Below are 22794 nucleotides of genomic sequence, written 5' to 3'. Positions count from 1 at the left end.
GAGATGCTGCGACGGTCGCCGCTGTGAACAACGGTCGCCAGTCACGTTTTTCAGGGCCGTGGTCATTGGAGCGGTCGCTAAACGAACCGTTGTAAGTCGAGGACTATCTGCGTAGGGTCTCCTGCTTGAGCAGGGGGCTGGACTGGATGACCTCCCAAGGTCCCTTCCAACTCTTTCCCATTCTGTAAGGGTCTATCTTTCCATGATTCTGTAAGGGGCTCCTACTTGAGCAGGGGGCTGGACTAGATGACCTCCAAGGTCCCTTTTTTTATTCTACGATTCTGTAGGTAGGGTCTCCTGCTGGAGCAGGGGGCTGGACTAGAGGACCTTTGTGGTCCCTTCCAACTCTGTTCATCCATGATTCTGTCAGGGTCTCCTGCTGGAGCAGGGGGTTGGACTGGATGACCTCCAGGGTCCCTTCTTTTATTCTACCATTCTGTAGGCAGGGTCTCCTGCTGGAGCAGGGGGCTGGACTGGATGACCCCCCAAGGTCCTTTCCAACTCTTGTTATTCTGTAAAGGTCTATCCTTCTATGATTCTGTAAGGGTCTCCTTGCTTGAGCAGGGGGTTGGACTAGATGACCTCTAACGTCCTTTCCAACCCATTCTGTAATTCTGTAAATCGAGCAGAGGGTCGGACTAGATGACCTCCGAGGTCCCTTCCGACTCTGTCATTCCGTGATTCTGTCCAGGTCTCCTGCTCGGGCAGGGGGTTGGACTGGATGACCTCCAGGGTCCCTTCCAACTCTGTTATTCTATGATAACAGTCTCCTGCCTGAGTAGGGGGTTGGACTAGATGACCTCCAAGACCCCTTCCAACTCTGTTATCCTATGATTCTGGAAGGGTCTCTCCTGCTCAAACAAGAGGTTGGACTAGATGACCTCCGAGGTCTCTTCCTACCCAGTTATTCCATGATTCTGGAAGGGTCTCCTGCCTGAGTAGGGGGTTGGACTGGATGACCTCCAGGGTCCCTTCCAACTCTGTGCTTCTATGTCCTATCTACCTAGCTAAGGAGGGACCGCTCCCTGGAGCCTAGGGGACTCCCTGCCACCAGATCTGCAAAGTCCACAGCCCGAGACGGCGTCGGGGAGACAGCGAGGGACCCCCCCCTCACCACTGACTTGCTCTGTTGGCCCACCCAACCTCCACAGACTACAAAGCTCATTGTCCCCAGCTTGAGGATTTGGTGATCTGGTGATCGGCTCGACGTCCAATCCGATTAACGGCTTGGGAGGGGTGAGGGAGGGGGCGCGGGGGAGGGTGGCTTTGACCTAATTCCGGCGGGAATTAGGGGGGTGGGTGTCCAGGGGACTCCGAACACCATCTGCCTGCTCCTGGGAAAAAAGGGGGGGGGAGTCTTCCCCATCTGTGGAATTCACACTCGCCACACCAGATAGGGGTCTGAAAAGAAGATGGCGCCCGTGCCCAGAGCTTGGAGGACGCCCTAAAGGTAGTCCTCGGACTTACGACGGTCCAGTTAGTGTCCAAGTGACAAAGGCCCTGAAAAAGAGGGACTCAGGACCCGTTTTTGCCCTGACGACCGTCGCAGCCCCATCCCTAAGGTCAGGTCATCGAAATTGAGATGCTTGGCAACCGACTCGTACTTACGACGGTCGTCATCTCCCGGGGGCTGAGGTGATCGACAATCAGTCGCTCGACAACCGATTCGTACTTACGACGGTTGCAATGTCCCGGGGCTGACGGCATTGAAATTAGAGTCACTCGACACCGACTCGTACTTATGACGGCCGGGGAGTCACGTGATTCCCTTTAGCGACCGATGTGCAAAGTTGGTTCCACTTACCGACCGGGGCAACCGACATTATCAAGGGCAGCGATTCACTTACCAACCGGGACGAGGACGGTTTGGTGAAACCCGGGCAAAACTCCCCCTTAGGAATGTCTCACTTAATGACTGAAATGTGGGGCCGACGTGGTCGTAAGTCGAGGACTGCCTGTATTGACTTTAGATTTGGGGTGGGGGGTTCAAAATTCTCTCCCCCCCCTCCGCAAGAATGACAAGCAGACCTTTATTACCGTCTTCCTTCTGGATGGGTTGGCCTACAACTCCCATCGTCCCCTGCCAGAAGGAAGATGGGGTCTGTAGTCCCAAGCAGGGGGAAGTGTCTGCCTTCAGGGCGTTGGTTGAAGTAGTCCTTGGTTCTTTTAACGACCGTTCGACATTACAACGGCACTGAAAAACCCGTCTCGCTTAGTGACATGTCTAGAGTGAGGAATTGAACCTCTGAAATGGCTCAAAGATGGCCGCCATCTTTGCCCTGGTCTCGGGTTCGAGGGTCTACGTTTTCTGAGGGGAGGGGGTCTTTAAATCCCCCCCTCCTTAATTCTCTTCTTTTGATTGCGCTCAGTCAGCAATAAAAAAAACCCGCCACAAAGAAAAGCGGCTCATTTGTATATGAGGAAGATGAACCCCTGAGCATGTGCAGAGCGCTCTGGAGGAGGGGGCGGGTGCCCCTCAGCCCAAAGGACCCCTCTTATCCCGGGGCCCATCCTGCCCTTCCAGGAGGGTCTCTGTTGACCCCCCTTCTCTTTCTTTCTTTCTTTCTTTCTTTCTTTCTTTCTTTCTTTCTTTCTTTCTTTCTCTCTCTCTCTCTCTCTCTCTCTCTCTCTCTCTCTCTCTTTTTAACAGGACAAAATGGGAGAATTGGAAGGGACCTGCGAGGTCTTCTAGTCCAACCCCTTGGGACCCTAGCCCATTTCTCTTTCTCTCTCTCTTTTTCACATTCTCTCTTTCTCTTTCTGCTTTTCTCTCTCTTTCTCTTTCTCTTTCTTACTCTCTCCCTCTCCTTCTCTTTCTTCTTCTTCTCTCCCTCCTTTCTTGCTCTCCCTTTCTCTTTCTCTCTTTTTCTCTTTCCCTCTCTCCTCCCCTTCTCTTTTTTCTTTCTCTCTCTAATTCTCCCTCTCTCTCATTCTGTTTTTGCTGATTTTCTGCTTCTCTCTCTCCTTCTGTTTCTCGTTCTTTCTCTCTCCCTCTTTCTGTTTCTGTGTCTTTCTCTCTCTCCTTTCTCCCTATCTCTCCCTTCTCTTTTTCTCGCCTTCCTTTTCTCTCCTCCTTTCTTTCTTTCTTTCTTCTTTTTTTCTTTCTTTCTTTCCTTTCTTTTCCTTCCTCTTTTTTCTTTCCTCTCTTACTTTCCTTTCCTTTCTTTCTTTCTTTCTTTCTTTCTTTCTTTCTTTCCTTTCTTCTTTCTTTCTTTCTTTCTTTCTTTCTTTCTTTCTTTCTTCTCTTCCTTTCCTTTCCTTCCTCTTTCTTTCTTTTTTCTTTCTTCCTTGGGTGAGGGGGGATTGGACTAGATGACCTCCAAGGTCCCTTCCAACTCTGTTACTTTATGATTCTGTGAGGGTCCCCTGCTTGAGCAGGGGGTTGGACTTGATGATCTCCCAGGGTCCCTTCCAATATGATTCTGTAAGGATCTCCTGCTGGAGCAGGGGGTTGGACTAGATGACCTCCCAGGATCCCTTCCCATATGATTCGGTAAGGATCTCCTGCTGGAGCAGGGGGTTGGACTAGATGATCTCCAAGGTCCCTTCCAATATGATTCTATAAGGATCTCCTGCTCGAGCAGGGGGTTGGACCCTTCCCATATGATTCTGTACGGATCTCCTGTTCGAGCAGGGGGTTGGACTAGATGACCTCCAAGGTCCCTTCCCATATGATTCTGTAAGGATCTCCTGCTCGAGCAGGGGGTTGGGCTGGATGACCTCCCAGGGTCCCTTCCCATATGATTCTGTAAGGATCTCCTGCTTGAGCAAGGGATTGGGCTAGATGACCTCCGAGGTCCCTTCCAACTCTGTCCTTCCATGATTCTGTAAGGTTGAGCAAGGGGTTGGGCTAGATGACCTCCAAGGTCCCCTCCCATATGATTCTGTAAGGATCTCCTGCTCGAGCAGGGGGTTGGGCTGGATGACCTCCCAGGGTCCCTTCCCATCTGATTCTGTAAGGCTCTCCTGCTCCAGCAGGGGGTTGGACTGGATGACCTCCAAGCTCCCTTCCAAGACTGTCCCTGACCTGACGTTGCTAAGACACCCCACCTAGCTTCTCCGGCTTCAAGGGGGGAGGGGAAGCCCTCCGTGACACAACCCCCCCCCCGAAAAAAATCTTCCCCTCCCAAAATCCGGGGACCCCCCCCAAAAAAAGCCTCTCTCCTGCACCCCCTCCCCACGGCCCCCTCACCTGCAGAAGGCGCCCAGGCTCTCCACCAGGTAACACTGCCCCCCGTTGTGGCAGTAGCTCGGGAAGGTGTCGCAGACCGACTTGCAGGTGTGGTTGTGACGGGCGTAGCCCTGGCGGCACTCCGTGCTGTTCTCCGGGACGAAGGCGTCCGCCGAAGCCGGCCCGCGCGTGGCCCGCCCGACGCCCCCCGAGACGACGAAAGTCTGCGGCGGAGGGAGGAGGAAGCGGCGGGCGGTGGGCTCCACGCGGTGGATTTGGTGGGGTGGGGGCGGCGGGGGCGTGGGGGCCCGGGCTGCCGTCTTCTCGTCCTCCGCGACGCCAGCCGGCCCGCCTTCCTCCTCTTCTTCCTCATCCTCCTCTTCCTCCTCTTCCTCCTCCGGCTCCTCTTCCTCGTCGCCGTCGGTGTAGAAGGAGGTCGTGGGGTAGAAATCCGACTCGTCAAAGGGGCTGAATTCGTCGTAAAGGTCGCGGAACGGCCACGAGACCCCCTGGTCCACGGGGCTCTTCGGCTTGGTGGAGTCCACGCCGGCCCCCCTTCGGGCGCCGCCGTCGAAGAGGTCGTAGTAATCGACGTCGACGATCTCCGAGGCCGGCGGATCGGCGGAGGGCTTCGGGGTCGGCGTGGGCTTCAAGACCGGGGGTGCCACGGATCCGGGATCCTCCGTCTCTGGGAGTCGCACGGTCGGACGGCTGGAGAGAACCCCCCACGCGTCGCCCTGCTGCGGGACGTGCGGCCTCTCGGCCACGCTGGTGGATCGCGTGGGGTCGAGGAGCAGGTCGCCCTCGTGGCGGGCGAGCGGGCGATTCTGGGGGTCGACACCCCGCGGGGGCAGCGCCGCCGTGGCCCAGCCGGGGCTGGGGGGCGTCTTGGCGTGGGGGTCTCCGCTGCCCGCCTCTTCCTGGCTGCCCGGCCCGCCTTTGCCACGGTCGAACAGCCGCCAGGCGCCGTCCTCCGCCCGGCTAGGGGGTGCCACGCGTGGGGCAGCTGAGGCGGCGTCGCTGCCGGGCTCCGGGTGCGAATCCCTCCACGCCACCTCCCGGGCCGTCCGCCGGGAGAGAACCGGCCCGCTTTGCTCTTCGCCGGCGGGTGGGCGGCCACGGGTGGGAGGCACCAGCTGGGACGGTCCTCCCGTGGAGACGTTGCCCTCCGGGGCGGGGGTGTCCCTGTGGGCTGCCGTACGCGCTTTCGTGGCGGCCTGGCTGCTGGGCAGAGGGGTGCCTTGGCTGCTCCTCCAGAGGGGCCCCCCGAACCTGGGGTCCCCCGGGAAACTCGGACGGGGCTCGGAGGCTGCAGAGGAAGGAAAGCGGATACGTCGGAAGGCGCCACGTCGCGTGGTTTCTCCCCATGACACGTCCCAGCTCCGAGGCCTTCTTGAGCTACACACAGAGACCCAGGCCTCTACCACTCCTCTCCCCCCCCCCGGGAACCCCAATGGGCTTTCCCAAGAAGAGAGAGGTGGGGGCATAAAACCCCGCCTCCTCTCCAGCCCCCCACCACGCCCGTGCATGGCGCCCATCGTGGCAGCCGGTTCCCGCACAGCCTGATTCACCCTTTTGATCCTCTCGCCTCCCTTTGGAGCATAGTAAAGGGGGGTGAATTCCCAGGGGGTGTGGCTGGGAGGGAGGGAGGAATGAAGGAAGGAAAGAAGGGAGGGAGGGAGGGAAAGAAGGAAGGAAGGAGAGAAGGAAGGAAGGAAAGAAAGAAGGAAGGGAGAGAGGGAGGAAGGGAGGAAGGAAAGAAGGGAGGGAGCGAGGGAAAAAGGAAGGAAGGAGAGAATGAAGAAAGGAAAGAAAGAAGGAAGGGAGGGAGAGAGGGAGGGAGGGAGGAAGGAAAGAAGGGAGGGAGCGAGGGAAAGAAGGAAGGAAGGAAGGAAGGAGAGAATGAAGGAAGGAAAGAAAGAAGGAAGGGAGGGAGAGAGGGAGGGAGGGAGGAAGGAAAGAAGGGAGGGAGTGAGGGAAAGAAGGAAGGAAAGAAGGAAGGAAGGAGAGAATGAAGGAATGAAAGAAAGAAGGAAGGGAGGGAGAGAGAGAGAGAGGAAGGGAGGGAAGGAGGAAGGAAAGAAGGGAGAGGGAGGGAGGGAGGGAGGGAGGAAGCAGTGAGAGAGGGAGGAAGGAGAAAGGAATGAATGAATGAAGGAAGGAAGGAAGGAAGGAAGGAAGGAAGGAAAGAAGGTAGGGAGCGAGGGAAAGGAAGGGAAGGAGAGAAGGAAGGGAAAGAAAGAAGGAAGGGAGGGAAAGAAAGAAGGAAGGGAGGGAGAGAGGAAGGGAGGGAGGGAGGAAAGAAAGAAGGAAGGGACAGAGGGAGAGAGGGAGGGAGGAAGGAGAGAGGAAGGAAGGAAGGAAGGGGGAAGTAAATGGAAAAGGGAGGAAGAAGGAAAGAAGAAAGGGAGGCAGAAGAAAGAAAGAAAGGAAGGAAAGAGGGAAATAAATGGAAGAGAAGGAGGGAGGGAGAAAGGAAGGAAGGAAATGGAAGAGGACATGGGAGGGAGGGAGGAAAGGAAGGTGGCTATGAGGAAGGAAAGGGAAGATGAGAGGAAGTTTGGTTGGGAAAGTAAGGAAGGAAGGAAGGAAGGGAGGGAGGAAGGAAGGAAGAAAGGATGAAAGGAAGGAAATGGAAGAGGACAAGGGAGGGAGGAAGGAAATAAGGGGACATGGGAGGGAGGGAGGAAAGGAAGGTGGCTAGGAGGAAGGAAAGAGGGAAGGGAAGAGGAAGTGTGGTTGGGAAAGTAAGGAAGGAGGGAAGGAAGGCGGGAAGGATGGAGGGGAGAAAATGAAAGAGAGGACAGGCAAGGGAGGGAGGGAGGGAGGCGGGGGAAAGGAGGAAAAGAAGAAGGGATGAGGGAGGGAAGGAAGGTGGCCAGGAGGAAAGAAGGAAAGAGAGAGGGAGGGAGGGAAGGATGGAAGAGGGGAGAGGAGGGAGGAAGGAGGGAGGAAGGTGGAAGAGGGGATAGGGAAGGGAGGGGAAAGGAGAAAAAGGAGGGAAATGGAAGGAGGGAGGAAGCCGGGAAGAAGGAAGGAAGGAAGGAAGCAAGGAAGGAAGGAAGGAAGGCGGGAGGGAGGAAAAACGAAGGGAGGAAAACGGAAGAGCAGAGAGGACAGGGAAGGGAGGAAGGAAGGAGGTGAAGGAAGGAAAGAAGCCAAGTGAGGAGGAAAGGGAGATGGAAGGATGAAGGAAAAAGGAAGGAGGGAAAGAGAGAGAGAGAGAGAAAGGCGGCGAGGAAGAAAGAGAGGAGGGAGGAAAAAAGAGGAAGAGAGGGAAGGCGGGAGGAAGACGGGAAGAGGGGCGGAAGGGAAGGCGGCGGGAAGGAAACGGGGAAAAAAGATGAGCGGGGGGGGGGGGAGAGAAGAAGGGAAGGAGGGAAAGAAGAGAGGAAGGGCGGGCAGGAAAAGCCACGGAAGGGAAGGAAGGGACGAACGAAAAAACGAGAGGAAGAAGAGGGGGGAAAAAGGAGGGAGGGGCAAGCCCGGAGAACCGCGCCCCCTCCCCACGTTTCGGGCTTGGGGGGGGCGTCTCCTCCCTACTGCCAGAAAGACCCCCCCGGGGGTCTTTTTTCACCCCAAAAGGCAGGCCACGCTTGGCAAAGACCCCCCCCACACACACACACAAAGGGGGGGGAGAAGGAAAAGTGTGTGTGTGTGTGTGTCTGTGTGTGTGTGTCTGTGTGTGATAGGGCGGGGCGGGCTGGGAAAAACGTTCTGCACATGGCCAGGGACCCGTTCCCCCATTCCTTAGGGGTGGGTGGGTGGGGGTGGGGACCCCCCCTCCCCACCAACCCCTCCCCCACCCCAACCCTCGGTGGGTTAAACCAGCTGGGCTGGGGAGCATGGGCTTTGGAGAAAGAGCGGGCTGGGGAGCGGTGCGGGGGGGGGAGAAGGGCGAGACGACCCCCCCCACGCAAACACACCCCCCCCGGGTTTGCTTCCAGGGCAAAACGAGACGCCCCCCCTTCTCCCCTCCAGCCTTTCCACCCGCGGCTGATTGACAGCTGGGGGGACACGTCCCCCCCGCGATCCAGAGGACCCCCCCTCCCCAAGATCGGCACAGCGGCCCCCCCTTTTTTCCCCCCCTCCCAGGTTTGAATTGGGTCTGGGGGGGGAGGACAGGGGAGGGGTCGTGCCGCGATTTCCCCCCCGCGACGCCCCCTCCCTCTTAAAAAGGAGCGCCCCGTGATGGGTGGGTGGGTGGGGGCGCACGTCTGGATGGGGGGACACGTGTCTGGGCTGGCAACCCCCCCCGACGCCCCCTCCCTGCTCTCCCGACCCCCCCCCCCAAGCCCAGAGGTCCCACCCCACACACACACACACACACACACACACACACACAGGACCCCAGCCCGCATTGAGGCTGAAGCCCCCTCCCCATCTCCTTGGCCTGGCCCTCCCCAATTTGGGGAAGGGTCTTCGGGACACCCCCCCTCCCCACCTGCCCCACCTACCCGCCAGCAGCAGCGCCAGGAGGGCCAGCCGGGGGGCGGCGGGGGGCGCCCCCATCATCCACAGCCGGGCCCCCCCGGGACCCACCGACCGCGCCCCCAGCCCCCCCAAGCCGCCTGCCTGCCCCCTGCCCCCCCCCCAGCCGCCTGGATCAGCGCCGCCGCCGCCGCCCCATCATCCGCGGCCGCCTCGCCTCCAGCTCCGGCGCTCGAGTGTTGCCAGCCGCCCGACAGAACTGCGGGGGGGGGAGGAGAGGAGGAGGAGGGGCGGGGAGGGGGCGGCGCTTGGGGAAGGGGAGGGGGAGGAGAAAGGGGAGGGGAGGGGGGGAGAGATTGAGAGAGAGAGAGAGAGAGAGAGAGAGAGAGAGAGACCCCCGCAGTGGCTGGAGTAGCAGCAGCAGCAGCAGCAGCCCCACCCATGCCCATCATCCCCGGCCAGCAGGAGAATAGAATAGAATAGAATAATAGCATAGAAAAGAACAGAGTATAGAATATAGTAGAATATACAGGATAGGATAGGATAGGAAATAAAATAGAATGCAGAATGGAATGGAATGGAATAGAACAGAACAGAATAGAATAAAATAATAGTATAGAACAGAACAGAGTATAGAATATAGGATAGGATAGGATAGGAAATAGAATGGAATGGAATGAAATAGAATAGAATGGAATAGAATAGAATGGAATGGAATACAATGGAATGGAATAAAATAGAATAGTAGAATAGAAAATATGGAATAGAATAGAAGAATAGTATAGAACAGAACAGAGTATAGAATATAGTAGAATATACGATAGGAGAACATAGGATAGGATAGGATAGGATGGGAAATAGAATAGAATGCAGAATGGAATGGAATGGAATGGAATAGAATAGAATGGAATAGAATAGAATATAGGATAGCATAGGATAGGATGGGATAAGATAGGAAATAGAATAGAATGGAATGGAATGGAATGGAATAATAGTATAGAACAGAACATAGAATAGAGTAGAATATAGGATAGGATAGGATAGAATATAGAATAGAATAGAATAGAATAGAAAATATGGAATAGAATAGAATAGAATAATAGTATAGAACAGAACAGAGTATAGAATATAGTAGAATATAAGATAAGAAAGGATAGGATAGGATGGGAAATAGAATAGAATGCAGAGTGGAATGGAATAGAATAGAATAATAGTATAGAACAGAACATAGAATAGAGTAGAATATAGCATAGGATAGGATAGGATAGAATGTAGAATATTTTGGGAGTGGAATTCTTATTCAATAGAATAAGAAATAGAGTAAGAAAGAAATAGAAATAGAAATAGAATAGAATAGAATAACGGAAAAGAATAGAATAGAATAGAAGCTGGAAGGGACCTTGGAGGTCATCTAGTCCAGCCCACTGCTCGAGCAGGAGAACCTATACCATCTCAGACAAGCGCATATGATTGATCGGCTTCGGAGTCCTTCGCCTTGGGCAGGGGGCTGGCACTGCAGTGCCTTCCCGGCTGAAGGGGTGGAGGGGGGGGAGACAGAGCAAACCACCCTGGGGAACAGCAGAGGCGATGTGAACCGCTTGATTTGGGGTGGGGTGGGGGTTCAGGAGGGACCCCCCCCCAACCAAACTCAACCAATCCCACAGGGATCGATCCAAAGACAGGGATCTCCAGTCCAAGAATTCAAGGCCGGGATTCTTCGGGCTGCGGAAGGGTGTGGGAGGCGACCATGCAAGAGTAGTAGTCTTGCTTCTGGGGGGGGGGCTTGCAGTCCCCCCCCATGTCCGGCCTGGGTGGATCCGTGGGCAGATTGCGGCTGGGGACTTGGTTAGGCCTTCAGCCTTTCAGCTTGTTGTCTGGGGTCGAACTTGGTCGCTTGTGACATCCTGTAAATCTGAGTGGACTTCAACTCCCAGAATCCCCCAGCCAGAATGATTTAAGGAGGGGGGGTGGACCAACTCCCAGATAAGAGGGCTGACTTTGATCCCAGAATCCCCCACCCGGCATGCTTTAAGAGGGGGGGACTCCCAGAATCCCTCAGCCGGCCTGCTTTAAGAGGGGGGGGACTTTTACTCCCAGAATGCCCCAGCCAGCCTGCTTTAAGAGGGGGGGACTTCCACTCCCAGAATCCCTCAGCCGGCCTGCTTTAAGAGGGGGGGACTTCCACCCCCAGAATCCCCCACCCGGCCTGCTTTAAGAGGGGAGAACTTCCACTCCCAGAATCCCCCAGTGATCCTGCTTTAAAGGGGGGGAACTTCCACTCCCAGAATCCCCCAGCCGGCCTGCTTTAAGAGGGGAGGACTTCCACTCCCAGAATCCCCCAACCGGCCTGCTTTAAAAGGGGGGGACTTCCACTCCCAGAATCCCCCAGCGATCCTGCTTTAAGAGGGGGGGAACTTCCACTCCCAGAATCCCCCAGCCGGCCTGCTTTAAGAGGGGGGGACTTCCACTCCCAGAATCCCCCAGCCGGCCTGCTTTAAGAGGGGGGGACTTCCACTCCCAGAATCCCCCAGCCGGCCTGCTTTAAGAGGGGAGGACTTCCAATCCCAGAATCCCCCAGTGATCCTGCTTTAAGAAGGGAGGACTTCCACTCCCAGAATCCCCCAGCCGGCCTGCTTTAAGAGGGGGGGACTTCCACTCCCAGAATCCCCCAGCCGGCATGCTTTAAGAGGGGGGGGACTTCCACTCCCAGAATCCCCCAGCCGGCCTGCTTTAAGAGAGAAGCTTTCTTGCAACAAACTGTGGTTATATCAAGAGATATTTGTAACTCCTGCAGCTGAAGTAGCCTGGAGTTCTATGGAGCCCCCCAGATCTTGGGGTTCTTTAAAGCAACCCGCAGAGAAGATGGTTCCAGGTCTGGTCCTTGCTTGCTTGGGGCAAGACCCTGGGGGCTTCTGGGAAGGGGGGGGGCTTTCCTAGCCAGGATTGGTTGTTCGTTTGTGGGCAGCCATTGACTTTGGGGGGGGGGGATTCTGGAAAGGGGGGGGTACCCTTTCCTAGCCAGCTTCTCGGATCCAGATCAGATCCTGTTTGATCAGGGAGATCGACCCCTTCTTGAATTCAGCCCAGAAGAACTGGATCGATCGTGGAAGGAGTCCCATCAGGAATCAAGAGGATCCCAGGGATCATTCTGCCTCCTTCGGGTGATCTTCATCAAATGCTGGTCAGGTTTGGCTTAGCTGAGGAAGCAAACCGGGTTTTCGCTAGACTCGGTGGCATTGGAGGCCCAGGCCTGTTTTGCATCAGTCCATTGCACAAAAATGGACTTGGAACACACACACACAACACACACACATACACACACACACAGTAGATGAGCATACACCTGCAGCATCTCCTGACAGCCCTGCTGGCTGAGGACGCTGGGAGTTGTAGTGCCAGGGCATCTGGATGGGGAAGGCTGAAAGAGAAGGGGGGGGGAGAAAAACCCGGAGACCCGGATTGGTGGGAAGAAGGATGGGATTTGGTGTTGGTTAAGCTAAAAAGCGCCAATCGGCTTGTGTGCGGTTTCAGTTGTGGAGTTGGAATGCAAAAATGCAAAAAAAAAAAAAAAAAAAAAAGTCTGCATTTTGGGCGGTTGTTTTTTTCTTCTTCTCATTAAAAAAGGACATTGGGTTTTAAAATGATTGTTTTTCTTTCCAATGCAAAAAAAAAAAAAAAGGAAATTGAGTTAAATTAAGGTTTTTTGTGGCTGAAGGCAACAAAAAAAGGGAAATTGTGTGGGTTAAAATTGAGTTTTTGTGGCTTAATGCAAAAAAAAAAGGAAATTGAGTTAAATTATGGTTTTTTTGTGGCTTAATGCAAAAAAAAGGGAAATTGTGTGTGTTAAAACTGGGTTTTTGTGGTTTAACACAAAAAAAGGAAAATTTGTTTGTTAAACTGGATTTTTTGCGGCTTAATGCAAAAAAAGGAAATTGAGTTAAATTATGGTTTTTTTGTGGCTTAATGCAAAAAAAAGGGAAATTACTTGTGTTAAAACTGGGTTTTTTGTGGCTTAATGCAAAAAAAAAAGGAAATTGAATTAAATTATGGATTTTTTGTGGCTTAATGCAAAAAAAGGGAAATTGTGTGTGTTAAAACTGGGTTTTTGTGGTTTAACACAAAAAAAGGAAAATTTGTTTGTTAAACTGGATTTTTTGCAGCTTAATGCAAAAAAAGGAAATTGAGTTAAATTATGGGTTTTTTGTGGCTTAATGCAAAAAAAAAGGGAAATTGTGTGTGTTAAACTGGATTTTTTGCGGCTTAATGCAAAAAAAAAAAGAAAATTGAGTTAAATTATGGGTTTTTTGTGGCTAATGCAAAAAAAAGGGAAATTGTGTGTTAAAACTGGGTTTTTGTGGCTTAATGCAAAAAAAAGGAGATTGAGTTAAATTATGGATTTTTTGTGGCTTAACGCCAAAAAAGAGAAAATTGTGTTTGTTAAACTGGATTTTTTTGCAGCTTACTGCACAAAAAAGAAGAAATTCTGTATGTTAAAAACTAATTTTATTTTGTCGCCTAATGCGAAAAATGGAAATTGTGTGTCATACACTGGATTTTGTGCGGCATAATGCAAAACAAGGAAATTGTGTGTATCGAACTACGGGCTTCTTAATGCAAAAAGGCGAATAGGTGGTCCTTCCCTTACGACCACAAAGGAGCTCCCATTTTCTGTTGTTAAGTGAGACATTTCTTCCGTGAATTTTGCCCCATTTTACGACCTTGGTCGCCGTTAAGTGAATCAGTGCCGTCGTTAAATGTGACACGGTTGTTAAGCGAATCAGGCTCCCTCTGGTTGACCTTGCTCGTCCAAACGTCGCAAAAGGAGGATCAACGTGACCTCGGGACACTGCGACCGTCGTTAAGTATGAACCCAGGTGCCAAGCTTCTCAATTTTGATCACGAGGGTTCTGGGGAGGCTGCCAGCGTCGTAACTGTGAAAAACAGTTGTAAGTCCCCTTTTCCAGTGCCGTTGTAACTTGGAACGGTCACTAAGCAGAACGTCGTAAGTCGGGGACTTTGTGCAAGTAGTATATATCCCAGGAAAGAGACAGTTGCCTTCCAAGATTTTGGTTGTGAAGACCTTCTGTTTTGCGACTTTCCAACTGTCCCCCTCTGAAGGTCGCAAAAGTTAAGATTGGGGGATCCCCGCGACGTTGCGACCGTCATAAATATGAGTCAACTGTCAAACTTCTGAATTTTCATCACGTGATGCTGGGGACGCTGCCAAGGTGGTTAAGTGTGAAGAACAAAGTCCCTTTTTCCCCCAGTTGCCATGGTAACTTGGAACGGTCGCTAATCTATCTATCTATCTATCTATCTGTCTGTCTGTCTGTCTGTCTATCTATCTATCTTCCATCCATCTAATGTCCATTTTTCTTTCCTATCTATCTCCATCCCTCCATCATCTATTTTTTTTCTTTCCTATCTATCTCCATTTTTTTCTTTCCTATCTCCATTATTTTTTCTTTCTTTTTCTTTATCAATCTATATCCATTTTTCTTTTCTTTCTTTCCTATCTCTATCCATCCATTTTTTTCTTATCTCCATCCATCCAGCATTTTTTAATTTATCTATCTCCATTCATCATGTTTTCTTTCCTATCTCCATCCATCCAACATCTATTTTCTTTTTTTATCTATCTCCATTTTTTCTGTCTCTCTCTATATATATATATCCATCCATCATCTATTTTTTTTTCCTATCTTCATTTTCTTTCTTTCCTATCTATCTCCATTTTTTTCATCTTTCCTATCTTCATATCTATCTATCTATCTATCTATCCATCCACTCAAGCTATCTATCCATCCATCGTCTATCATTTCTCTATCGTCTATCATCTATCACCTGTCTATTTACCTACCTGCCTACCAACCTATCTGTCCATCCATCCATCCATCTATACCTCCATCCATCCATCATCTATTTTCTTTCTTATCTCCATCATCTATTTTTCTTTTTTCTTCTTTCCTATCTTCATCCATCATTATCTACCTATCTATCCATCCATTTTTTTTCTTTCCTATCTCCATTTTCTTTCCTCTCATTTTTTTCTTTCATCTTTCCTATCTTCATCCATATCTATCTATCTATCTATCTATCTATCTATCTATCCATCCATCCATCCATCCATCCATCCACTCAGGCTATCTATCCATCCATCCATCATCTTATCATTTCTCTATCGTCTATCAACTATCTATCATCTATCTATCTATCTATCACATGTCTACCTGCCTACCAACCTATCTGTCCATCATCTATTTTCTTTTTCTTACCTCCATCATCTATTTTTTGTCTTTCCTTTCCTATCTATCTCCATCCATCATTATCTATCTATCTATCTATCTATCTATCTATCTATCTATCTATCTATCTATCTATCTATCTATCTATCTATCTATCTATCTATCTATCTACCTATCTATCTAATATAGATGTATATAAAATATAAATAAAAACAATTTTCTACCATGACACAAGGGTCCCAAGTAGCCATCATTGCTTTTTACATCAAAGAGACCCTCCTTGGTGGGCACCAGGAGGCCGGGAAGGTCATCTATACGTGTTCCTTTCTCCCGATTTGTTTAAGGACTGGCTAGGCAGATCGTCGGATACGGTCAGGAAGGACGTTGAGCCAAGCAACTTGAAGGGACAGCCCACTATCCTGTTTCTAGAGAGCAGGGGGTCTGAATTCAGGCAGTCCTCAACTTACGACCACAATGTCCGTTGCTGAGCGCCACTCGGCGATTCACTTAACGAAGGCCGAGAAACATTTCCTAATCGAGTATCGCCCGATTGGATGACCTTCCCCGCCGCGGTCGTTAAGTGAATCCTCGCAGTGATTAACTTAGCCAGACGGTCGCTAAGTGAATCCGGCATCCTCGTTGTGCTGATGCGGGACGTTGCGACCGTCGTAAATGCGAGCTCGTTGCTGCCAAGGGTTCGAATTTGGATCCCGGGACCATCCCGGGGAGGGTGCGACGGTCGTTCAGGGTGAAAATGGTCGTCAAGTCCCGCTTTTTGGGTGCTATTTCGCAATTTCAGTCACTAAGCGGATGAGTTGTAAGTCGAGGACTCGGTGAATTTGGTATTTACGGTCTCTGTGCCTCCGTCTGTTGTTGAGGTGGGTGCTCACCCCTCCATTTTCCCCTTTCGATGCCGAATGCACACAAGAAACGGCTATGTTCACACCCCTTTTGTGTTCCTGTGAAGGACCGGGCCCAATCCACCGGGCATCCTTCCATGCAGGCAGGGCTGGATAGCCACAAGAGGGCCCCAACGGTGCATAACTGGAAGCATCTGAGCCCTTTGGTAACCTCCAGATTGATTCAATATAGGTAGTTTTGGACTAATAATAATAATAATAATGTTGGAAGGAACCTTGGAGGTCATCTAGTCCAACCCCCTGGAGTTTGTTTAGTGTTTAGAGTTTGTTTAATGACCATTCGGGTCACTGAAAAAAGTCACACTTACGACCGTCACAGCGTCCTCACGGTGACGTGATACAAATCCAGCCACTTGGCAACCGACTCAGATTTATGACGGTTGCAGTGTCCCGGGGGTTTAGTGAACATTCAGGTCACTGAAAAAAGTTCACACTTACGACCGTCACAGCGTCCTCGTGGTGACGTGATACAAATCCAGCCACTTGGCAACTGACTCAGATTTATGACGGTTGCAGTGTCCCGGGGGTCACGTGATCCCCTTTTGCCAACTTCAGACCAGCAAAAGTCAATGATGACCATGTGACTAACTTTAAGAACTGCCGCGATTCACTTAGCGGTGGCGAGAACGGTCGTAAAATGGGAGTCAAGCCGACTTCACAATTGTCTTGCCTAGCAACGGACATTTTGGGGGTGCATCTAAAACCAGCATTCCTAATTTTGGGCTGCTCAGTTGTGGTCGGTACGCCGAGGGGGCTACCCGCCTAACCCAGAAACGCAAGGACGACATGTTGAGTTGTTTAAAAAAACCCACATTATTTTTATTATTTTAAATGTCACAAAAATTGAGAAATTTGTGCTACAGGAATCAAAGTCCCCCCCCCACGCCACCCCCCAAAAAACGGAGCCGGAAAGAGAGAGAGAGAGAGAGAGAAAAAAAGACATCTCCCCTTTGTCACGCGTACCGAAACACCGTTGTGTTAATAATTCCTCACACATACGTAACGCAGCAGGATCCGGTCACTAGTCGAGTTAAAAAAAAAAAAAGGAAAGAGAGAGAAAGAAAAAGAGAGGAGAGAGAAAGAAAAAAGACTATTCTGTTTACAATCAAAATCTCGCTAAAAAAAAAAAAAAAGGACTCGGAGGCGATCCGTCAAAAAGGACCCAGGTTGAGAACCACAATTCCCATAGTGCTCCCAAGGTAAGGAAGGGGTGGGGTAGGGAGGGGACTCCTGGGAGACCCATGTTTGAAAAACCACAATTCCCAAAGGAAGGAAGGGCGGACAGCGCGCATGGGAGAACTCACGTTGAGAATCGCAATTCTCACCGTCCTCCCGAGGAATGGGGGATCGCGCGGGATGAGAAGGGACTGCCTTTTCCAGCTGGATCCTTTGAAAAGGGGACCAGATCTTCCTCAAATAAGGGGTTGTGACACACACACACCCCAACTGTTACCGTACACAGCCTTCACACAGCTGGGCAAGTGGGGAACGAGCTGGATTACGGGTGTCCGTACCCCCTTGCAGACTCTGAAATGCACGTATTAGACACTGGCACCGTTTTGCGGGATTGGTTTCGGTTCAAAAGCTCTCCAAATTTTGGGTGTCGAGGGATATGTGTGTGTGTGTGTGTGTGTGTTTGTGAGGAGGGGAGCCACCGCTGGCCCTGGCATCCCGGAGGGCGCCCCCTCGCTTTCTTTGGCGAGGGACCCATTAAGGCCGTGGCTGGAAATAAACAGGGTGCAGCCGAGAGCGTCCGGGCACGATCCAAAGTCGGCAGCCCACCCCTCCCGTGTCTAAAGGGTCGAAGAGAGGCAAGTATAGGTTTTGGGGGTACGGTAGAGGTCGGGGTGTTCCTATGAAAGATGGGAGGGGGCTTTATTTGGACCCCAGAGAGGGTCCATCTTTGCTGGCTGGCCCTCCCCCCCCCAGTGCAGCGGTTTTAAGAGGTAGTTTTGAGAACCGATGGCGGTGGAGGATGGCGGTGTGGTTGTGGAGCAAGCGGGCTGGAGGGGGAAGAGCCACAGAAAAGTGGGGGGGAGGTCCCTATGGATTATTCCATTGACGTTGGGGGGAAGGGAGCATGCGGTGGCCCCCCCCGCCTGCTCCCCCCCCAGGTTCAAAGGAGAAGGCGTGAAGGAGGAAGACCAATGTTCTGGAGAACTTGTCCACCTGGAAGAAGAGATGTAGGCATCTCCTAGAAGAACTGTCATCTTGAAGCTATGGGCAACCCTTCCTTTCCCGCCTCTGGTTCAACGGACCAAGGTGGTCCATCTCGGTTCGTGGTCTGACCCACCCACCCCCCAACCTCAGGAGATCTCTACCAACTCTTTTGAGGATGCTGGAAGCCCTTGGTGGCCAGGAGACCAAAGCACCACGATGTACCAACTCTGGGCCAGAAGGACCACCCAGAGAACTATGGCTGCCCCCATCCCAAAACTACGGGAGTTGTGGGTCAGGCGACGCAAAGGGGGGGGGGAGAAGAGAAGCCGGGAGAAGGAGGAGCAGAACATGGAAGAACGATGGTGTTGGTTGCATCTGCCAGAGCTTGAGAAGGTCCTGGTTGTCAAGGACATGTTCAGGGTGCGGTGGAGGCGGGTGGCGGCGTTGCCCCATCGGCCGGAGGAGGAAGAGAAGGAGGCGGCTGAGGATCTGAGAAGAGAAGAGACACCAAAGAGAGAGAATTAGGAGGGGCATCTGGAAAGAAAGATCTGATCTTCCAAGATGGGTTCTTCAGATATTCACAAGAAGATTCAACATCTGGCCCGGCTTAACTTAGGTAGCAGATGGGCTGGAAGCCACCTCTGAATGGTGACAAAGATGTGAAGATTTGGTCATAAAATGAGGCCCCCATTTAAGAGGACCAACCGTTGAAGATCTCCACAGCCACCGGTCGGTTGAAGATCTCCACAGCCACCGTTCGGTTGAAGATCTCCACAGCCACCGTTCGGTTGAAGATCTCCACAGCCACCGGTCGGTTGAAGATCTCCACAGCCACCCGTCGGTTGAAGATCTCCACAGCCACCCGTCGGTTGGTAATACAGATAGCCCTCAACTTAACGATAGTTCGTTGAGTGACCTTCCGAAGGTACAACGGCACTGACAAAAGGGACTCACGGCTGTTGCTCACATTTAACGACCGTTGCAGAATCCCCCAGGTCACAGGATCTAAATTCAGAGGCTTGGCAACTGACTCGTACTTATGACGGTTGCAGTGCCCAGGGAATCGCAGGATTCTTCTTTGCGACTTTCCGACGAGCAAAGTCAACGGGGAAGCCAAATTGCTTGACGACTGTCTGACTAACTGAACGACTGCAGTGATTCGCAGTGGCGAGACAGGTTGTAAAATGGGGCAAAAAACCCCCCTCACGAAACCAAACGTCTCGCTTAGCAACGGAGAGTTGGGACTCCATTGAGGTCATTTAACTCGAGGACTACCTGCGTCTTTCCACTGGGAAGTGTCTAACTCCAGATATGAAGAGTCTGGAACAAAGCGATTGTGGATCGCTTAAGGACAGGCAGTCCTCGACTTACGATGACAATGGAGTTGGTTGCTTTATTTTTTTTTTTTTTTTAGTTTGTGCGGTTGTGGTCGAGGACTCTCTGTACGCAAAGAGTTGGATTTTCTTTGGTTTATGGCTTTAGACAATGTATTGGCCGAATACCCAGCAACGCCCATAAAAATGGAGTTCGCAGTTCAGGAATGGCATGTCAGGAAGCCTGGGGAACTCCCTGCCACTGGACGCAAGATTTTTAAGAGGCTTGCTTCAAATAAAAACCAAGGGCTTTCGGAAAGACTACGGACAGCAACGGGGCCGAAAGGTTTTCAAGAAACAATTAAGACAACCGGGATGGTAGAAACAGTCCTCGACTTACGACCACAACCGAGGCCAAATTTTTTGTTGCTAAGTGAGACATTTGTTAAGGGAGGACTGGATGTGGAATCCAGGAAAGCCGGATTCGCTTAACGACCGTGGACTAACTGAAGCGATTCGCTTAACCACCGGTGGCGAGAAAGGCCGTCAAACGAGGCAAAGCTCCCTTGGCAACTGTCTCGCTTAGCGACGGGAATTTTGGGTCCCTACGGTGGTCGTTAAGTCCATCCATCCACCCGCTCGCTGAACGACGGCGGGCAGAAAGGTCGCCCAACAGGACCACATTCACCTCACAGGCCATTCTGGCAGAGCCACGGAAATTTGTTTGCGGTCGGGAAGTCGAGGATTGGCTGCAGATTTCGGAAATCAAATCCAATTAAACCTGGTGGCCAAAAGGGAAACGGGGGTCCCAGAGGGAAGACTTACACAAGCCGTTGGGAGATGCCAGAGGTCCCCGAGGCCCCACGATGTTTCCCGGCCCAGAGGGAGGGATGGTGGCGCCGGCAGCCGACTGGGCGCTGGCGGATCCGGCTGGCATGATCCGGCCTGACAAGGCCTGTCCGGGAATCATGGAGCCCTGTCCAAGGATTGGACCTGTAGGGGGGGAAAAGAAGACACGAGTGTCGGAGGACGTCTGTGACGGTGGTGGCCCTCGAAGGCCATCTTGAAGTTCTGGGACAGCTCCTTGTCCATCCATCATCTGGTCCTCTTTATTCATCTCCTCCTCCTCCTCCTCCTCCTCCTCCTCCTCCTCCATTCCATCATTCAATCCATCCATCCGCTAAGTCAGTGGTTCTCAACCTTTTTAATGCCGCGACCCCCAACCGGTCGTAAGTCGAGGACTACTCAACCGGTCGTAAGTCGAGGACTACTCAACTGGTGCAGCACCGTTTGCAGAATGGGACTTTTGGCGGGCTCAGCAGGGCAGAGACAGCCTGGACCATTCCTATTGGCTTTGGAAAGCCAATAGAATGAGACTCTGTTCAAGAGAGTCTATTCTATTGGCTTTCAAAAGCCAACAGAATAAAAGGGAGTAGCACAGCTAAGGAAAAGGGGGGGGGGGGGAAAATGGCGGACTGCGTTGTTTGGCGACCCCCGTGAAATGGTCGTTCGACCCCAAATGGGGTCCCGACCCACAGGTGGAGAACCGCTGAGCTAAGTCCTTTCTCTCATTTAGCGACTGTTCGAAAAACGTGACTTAGGCTCCCGCTTCGCCTTTACGACGTTTGCCGCATCCCCGGGGGTCACGGGATCGGCCTTCGGATGCTTGGCAACCGGCTCGTATTGACGACGGTCGTGGCGTCCCGAGGCCACGGAATTAAAATTCAGACGCTTGGCAACCGACTCGTATTTACGACGGTCGCCCGTGTCCTGGCCGGGGGGGGGGCCCATCACGCGATCCAACGGCGTGACGAATTGAACCGACGAGTCGTGGGTTTTTCGCTTTAACAAACCGTGGCAGGAAAATGGGGGCAAAGCTCCTTTAACAAACGTCTCCCTTAAGCCAAACAGAAATTGGGGGGTTGGGGGGCTGAAATGGTAAGTTGTTAAAGTCGAGGACTGTTTTCTGCCAGGACTTCTTAGAAAATACACACACACAAACACACACACACGTTTTCTGAGGTTTTCGCGGGTGTTTGTATGTAGGTCTTTGGTTGTTTGGGTTTTCTCCCGCGTAAAATTGGAAGTGTCTTGGCGACGTTTCGACAAAGTCCCATTCATCATCTTCAGGCTGGTGTTTTCAGCTTCGTGCTTCGAGGAGCATTCCTCCTCAAAGCCAATTTTACGCGGGAGAAAACCCGAATAACCAAAAACCTATACACACACACACACACACACACACACATTTACCCCCACTGCTCTACTTTGCAAGAAACGGCACCGACCGTAAAGTGCTCTTGAAAAGTCTTTTTCTGTCATACATACATACATACATACATACATACATACAAACAAATAAAATATTCTCTTGGGGGAAAATAAAAGCAGAGGAAAAGAGGGATTTTTTTCCCATGCAAACACCGAAGTGCAAAAAAAAAAAAAAAAAAAAAAAAAAAAAACCTCCATCATCGAGGCTGTGGGAAATGGCTTCCACTAACCCGGATTCCCACAGTAACCAACCCCGCGACAGTCGGTTCAGGCGAGCGAGTTAAGGGCCAGGCGATCATGCAGTTGTACAGGGACGAACGACACAACGGAGGTTTGTTTGGAGGAAGGAGGGAGAAAAATGGAACAAAAGGGATTAAGGGTTCGGGCGTTGGGATCGGACGGATTGGGGGTAAAAAAAAAAGAGCGAGAGAGCGAGAGAAAGAGAAGGAGGGTTGGTGGGGAGGAAGAGGAGAGAGGACGGGGGGGGGGGGCTGGAAAGGTGGAACGGCTGGAGCAGAAAAAAAAAAAGAGGAGGAAGCGGTGACCTACATACAGGAAGGGAGGCTGAAAGGAAAACACACAAACGCACAGCCGAGTACAAACAGCAGCTGTTTCAGGGGGAAAGGAGGAATGCTTCATTAGACAGGCGGCAGCTGGCTGAGATGTCTTTGGTTGGCTCCTTCCTTCCGTCTTTCCTTCCATCCCCCCATCCTTGATCCTTCCATATATCTTCCTTCCTTCTTTCCTTCCTCCCTCCTTTCCCCTATGTCTCCTTCCTTTCTTCCATCCCTTGATCCCCATCCTTCCTTCCATCCCTCCATATACCTTCTTCCTTCCATTCATCCTTTCCCCATATACCTTCTTCCTTCCATCCCTCCATCCTTGATCCTTCCTTATATCTTCCTTCCTTCTTTCCCTCCCTCCTTTCCCCTATGTCTCCTTCCTTTCTTCCATCCCTTGATCCCCATCCTTCCTTCCTTCCATCCCTCTATATATCTTCTTCCTTCCATTCATCCTTCCCCCATGTACCTTCTTCCTTCCATCCCTCCATCCTTGATCCTTCCATATATCTTCCTTCCTTCTTTCCTTCCTCCCTCCTTTCCCCTGTCTCCTTCCTTTCTTCCATCCCTTGATCCTCATCCTTCCTTCCTTCCATCCCTCCATATTTCTTCCTTCCATTCATCCTTCCCCCGTATATCTTCTTCCTTCTATCACCCCATCCTTGATCCTTCCATATATCTTCCTTCCTTCCTTCCTTCCTCCCTCCATATCTCCCTCATTCCTTC

The 22794-nt window shown here is 51.7% G+C and overlaps 2 protein-coding genes across 4 annotated transcripts in view; both read right to left on the bottom strand.

The window, feature by feature from the left end:
- CSPG5 (chondroitin sulfate proteoglycan 5) overlaps positions 1-12027 on the bottom strand; it is a 36095-nt gene extending 24068 nt beyond the window's left edge. The window contains exons 1-2 of one of the 3 annotated variants that reach the window (XM_039369590.1): positions 11946-12027; positions 4193-5480 (exon numbers count right to left, since the gene is read on the bottom strand). In XM_039369590.1, coding sequence (XP_039225524.1) covers positions 4193-5480; positions 11946-12006 — 1349 coding nt within the window. In that variant the 5' untranslated portion in view covers positions 12007-12027. Of the gene's footprint in view, positions 1-4192; positions 5481-8628; positions 8733-11945 lie in introns of those variants that run through there. The other 2 variants (XM_039369592.1, XM_039369591.1) reach the window with 2 other exon arrangements.
- Positions 12028-18100: 6073 nt separating this feature from the next.
- The window catches only part of SMARCC1 (SWI/SNF related, matrix associated, actin dependent regulator of chromatin subfamily c member 1), a 75220-nt gene continuing 70526 nt past the window's right edge, over positions 18101-22794 (bottom strand). The window contains exons 27-28 of the mRNA XM_039369574.1: positions 20066-20233; positions 18101-18416 (exon numbers count right to left, since the gene is read on the bottom strand). Of these exons, the coding sequence (XP_039225508.1) occupies positions 18343-18416; positions 20066-20233 (242 nt within the window). The 3' untranslated portion in view covers positions 18101-18342. The remainder of the gene's footprint in view (positions 18417-20065; positions 20234-22794) is intronic.

Source organism: Crotalus tigris, unplaced genomic scaffold (genome assembly GCF_016545835.1).
Source record: "Crotalus tigris isolate CLP2741 ecotype Arizona unplaced genomic scaffold, ASM1654583v1 scf7180000021169.355214, whole genome shotgun sequence".
Classification (NCBI taxonomy): domain Eukaryota; kingdom Metazoa; phylum Chordata; class Lepidosauria; order Squamata; family Viperidae; genus Crotalus; species Crotalus tigris.
The sequence above is the reverse complement of the archived record's forward strand: the minus strand, read 5'-3'. Positions and strand labels throughout refer to the sequence as shown.